At 34.2% G+C, this 4,162-nt stretch overlaps 1 protein-coding gene across 1 annotated transcript in view; it reads right to left on the bottom strand.

Moving 5' to 3' along the window:
- Positions 1 to 2,020: 2,020 nt before the first annotated feature.
- Positions 2,021 to 4,162, bottom strand: part of LOC108976537 (putative inorganic phosphate cotransporter) — a 4,423-nt gene continuing 2,281 nt past the window's right edge. Inside the window, exons 2-4 of the mRNA XM_018945725.1 lie at positions 3,556 to 3,692; positions 2,395 to 3,480; positions 2,021 to 2,324 (exon numbers count right to left, since the gene is read on the bottom strand). Coding sequence (XP_018801270.1) covers positions 2,112 to 2,324; positions 2,395 to 3,480; positions 3,556 to 3,692 — 1,436 coding nt within the window. The 3' untranslated portion in view covers positions 2,021 to 2,111. The remainder of the gene's footprint in view (positions 2,325 to 2,394; positions 3,481 to 3,555; positions 3,693 to 4,162) is intronic.

Below are 4,162 nucleotides of genomic sequence, written 5' to 3'. Positions count from 1 at the left end.
GTTGTAATTTTTATGACCAGCAATTATTGCAATTTTGAGATTTCGATTTGATGTGCTCCTCATATCAGTTTAATTTGATTTGAGATATAATATGCGAAAACAAACTAATCGGTCAAGTGTTTTTAGCACCCAAAGCCCACACTTTTTGCAACGGTAATCTTTTCGGTTTGAACATAATATGTATTATAATATTATTATAATTGAACATCCAGTAATGACTTCGAGTACTACGCCTTTTGTAGCCCACCGTATATACGTAATTATATTCCYTTTTTTAATAAAGCGTACAACGTAATAGACATGTCATAAGCGAAGGCATAAGCTAATACTAGGCAAGAGTAAATTGATTTACATTATTTTGCTAACAATTAATTTGTTTACTTTTTGGCACTTCAGATTAATTTTGTTCTCCAAACCTGATCGTAGAAAGTTCAATGAATTGCAGTTCGTGCAAATTGACTACGGTATTTACAWATTTACATTATTACATACAGCAAATTAGGAATCTAACAAATTTTGCTGAAAATACAGTATTCTCGGGAACAAGATCTCTAGTTTAAAAATATTATCAACTGCGACTTTTCTTAATTATAAAAAAAAAATTATAAAAAAATTAATAAAATTTTGCATAAACTTAGTTCAGAAATTTCTCAAACCATTTTAGTTTGTTCATTATCTAAAATTTCATTTATTTTATCATTCTATTGTATAAAAATTCAAAATGGGTGGCAACTCAACAATCTTTTTTCAAACGTGTAATTTTTGAAGCATTTTAGTTAAACACACATTTTGTATTAACTTCTTTTTTTAACAGTTTATTGCGAGTAATTTTTTTGACCGGGTGGCAAGCCTATACAAAAAAGTAAATTACATTTTAAGCTCACTAATGTGTCACCCATTTTATGCATATGGCGGAATTTTTCTGTAAGATTTCTTAAAGTTTTCAAACAGGTGGCATCCCTTTAATTTAAAGTATAAAGTACAATTAATTGGCGAATACTATAGACTATGGTGCTCATTTAATTTGTAGACTTATACTTATTTTATCATTCTAATTACACAAAAATTCAAAACGGGTGGCAACTCCTTTTAAACATTTATATAACTTTGTCATCTTTTAGAGTTTTTTAATTAAACACATATTTTGTAAGAATTACTTTTGTGTTAGCAATTTAATGAAATTAAATTTTTTTAACGAGTGGCAACTTTGTACAAAAGTGCAATTTCCAATTTGAGTCTTCCAATGCGTTATCCATTTCACACATATACTTAAATGCTTCACTAAATTTTCTAAAAAAATTTAAGGACGTGGCAACACTTGAATTGAAAATTATTATTGAAGTGACGAAAATTATACCATAATTAAATGAAGCAAAAATACCTWAAATGTGTGTATATAACAGCATTACTACAATACTCAATGTATTATTATATTAATTCGTTTGCAAAAAATTTTTTTCGATATCGCAACTTTTTTTAAAAAATGTCTCTACTTTTTTCAAAATATTTTTTGCTTGTTGCTCATATTATTATCTAAACTTTTTTATTTAAACGATTTAATTTTATTAAAAAAACTGGAAGGTTGGCAACTTTCTAAAMAAAAATGTATAACCATTTTAATTTAATTCAACATATGTATATTTTGTAATAAATAATTTTTTATTACCAATTTAATACAATAAGATTTTAGACAGCTGGCAACCCTATACAAAAATTAAAATTCCATTTTAAACCCTCCAAACCGCCACCCATTTGTTACAAATGCTCAAATGTTTCACAAGTTTTTCTTACAAATTTCAAACAGGTGGCATCCCTTCTAATTGAAGATATTGATCTTAATTAAGTGGTTAATACTGTACTCTATAAATAATTAAAATAAAAAGCTTTTTTTATAGAGTTCTTCAGCCCAACAATCATTTGGCCTAAAAAATAGAATTGTCTGCAAGTTATAATACTCAAACGTCCAATATAACAAACAATACATTTTTTTTTTTAATTTGTATATTTTTGTCTTATAATATTTAGCGTTATTTATTACAACTAACTCTATATTAACATAATTACAAACATAGACACTAGCAATACACTTTACTACACTAACGGCTATTCTTTTACGTGATACTTTTTCTGGGTTTTTCATCCAGCACTGAGTTTTCGCTCTTCTCCGCTGGTGGTTTCACGTCAACCACGCTTTTAGGCAGCAAGAAATCCGGATTGTCCCATGGCTGTAATTCCATTCTACCGAAGATAAGGTAGAACAAATTACCAAAGAAGAAAACGGCCGCCGCTATGATGAACACCACCTGCCATTGCGAGCGACTATCCTAAAATTTCGAAAGAGAACAAGAATTAATGAAAAGCTGCAAATATACATGTCTCGTATTCAGTACTTACATTTTCTGTTACTATCACACCAACCAGCAGTGGCGTGAGTATCGGTATCACATTAGCTGCCGAATTCACAATACCCATGAGAATGCCCGCATAATTTGGCGACAGATCGATGGTGTTCAAGGCGCTGCCGATGGTTGAACCCGCATTTACACCCACATTAGCAGTCATCAGCACTATGGCTAGGGTCGTTTGATCTTGTTCCAAAAAGCTGACAGCAATCAGACCCACAGCTGGAGCCCAGAGTGCCAATGAGTTGAATGTCTTGCGTAAGGCAGTGAGTGAGAGTATATTACGATTSAGCAGCACATCCGACACAATCAGATACACATAAGACATGCACCACATCGCCAAGTATGGCAGCGCCGAGTAGAGAGCATTTTTCTTCATGTCCATATTAAGTACACCCTTCATGTAGGAGGGAATTTCCGCTTGTAGCGTCGAGAAACCCCATGAATGAGCCGAACGCGCAATCACTAAAGCCCACAATGGCAGGGATGTTAGAATAGCACGCCATGGCACTGGCATCTTACGCGGCACTTCKCCCGCCTCCACCTCYTTTGTGACAGTCTTTTCGGCGTTAATATAATTGAGTTCTTCGGTTGTAATAAATTTTGATTGGCTCGGTTCATTGGCAGCTAAAAAGATCCAAGCGACACACCAAACTAAACCCACGCCACCGCCGACATAAAATAGACCCGGCCARCCGATGCTAGAAGCCGCAATTACGCCACTTATGAACATAGACAGCAGTGTACCGCATTCGATACCCGTATTGGCTAGCGCACCCAAACGATTGCGTTCGCTTACCGGACACCAAGCWGCGAGATGTGCATGCACACAGGGGAACATAAAACCCTGAAAGAAGCCTTGAACAACACGTATACCACAGTAGATACCCCAACCGCCCCAACTGACACATAACGGCGGCAAAAGACCCATCACTGAAGAGCCTAGTGTTGACAAAAGCATTGTGCGTTTAGCGCCAAACCGTCTACACAGATAACCGCCAGGAAATTGCGTGATGAAATAACCCCAAAAGAAACTCGACAGAATATATGACTTTTGTAAATCGGTCCAATCATATTCCTAAAACCGAAATAAGTGGGGATAATTAATGAAAGTTATCTGCGAAACAAGTAATGAAAAGTGTTCTTTACTTACCAGAAAGTCAGGGTTCGTTGTTGCGGCATCTGTCATGGCAACCACAGCAACACTGGCATTAAATTTTGCAACATAATTCACCACAATCGAGGTGAATAGCAAGAAGACTTGTAGATGTCGCTGGCCAAGCAACGGGCCTAGTAAGCAAGCAAGATAATTAGTAWTTTTTTTTTTACAATATACAATATTTTTAAAATTTCTGATCCTAACCAAATAAGCGTTTATGCTATTATGGAATTATATATTATTATTCGCTAAACTTAACTCTTATATAGTAGTTGATTGATTGAAAATCAATAAAAATATTGTTTGTCACTGGAACTAACACTCTTTTGTTGATTACAATTTGCGTTTCTTCTATGGTCAATAGGCAAAGGTTGCCACTTGAGTTGTATTGTAAAATATATAATACGTTTTTATTGCGGCTAATCTTTATAAGCTTTGTATCACATTGCTACTATTCGTAGTGATTTATATGGCGAGTAATGGACTTGCTATCTTTGAGTTGCGTCAGCTGTATTACCCGTAACGTATCAGCATTATATGTATATGTACGGAAATTTGGTAAGTAATCTAACACTAGTCGCTATATTTGTATACAAGATCC

The sequence above is a fragment of the Bactrocera latifrons genome, unplaced genomic scaffold (genome assembly GCF_001853355.1).
Source record: "Bactrocera latifrons isolate USDA-ARS-PBARC rearing strain unplaced genomic scaffold, ASM185335v1 scaffold_771, whole genome shotgun sequence".
Taxonomy (NCBI): domain Eukaryota; kingdom Metazoa; phylum Arthropoda; class Insecta; order Diptera; family Tephritidae; genus Bactrocera; species Bactrocera latifrons.
This window is presented reverse-complemented; position numbering and strand designations above follow the sequence as displayed.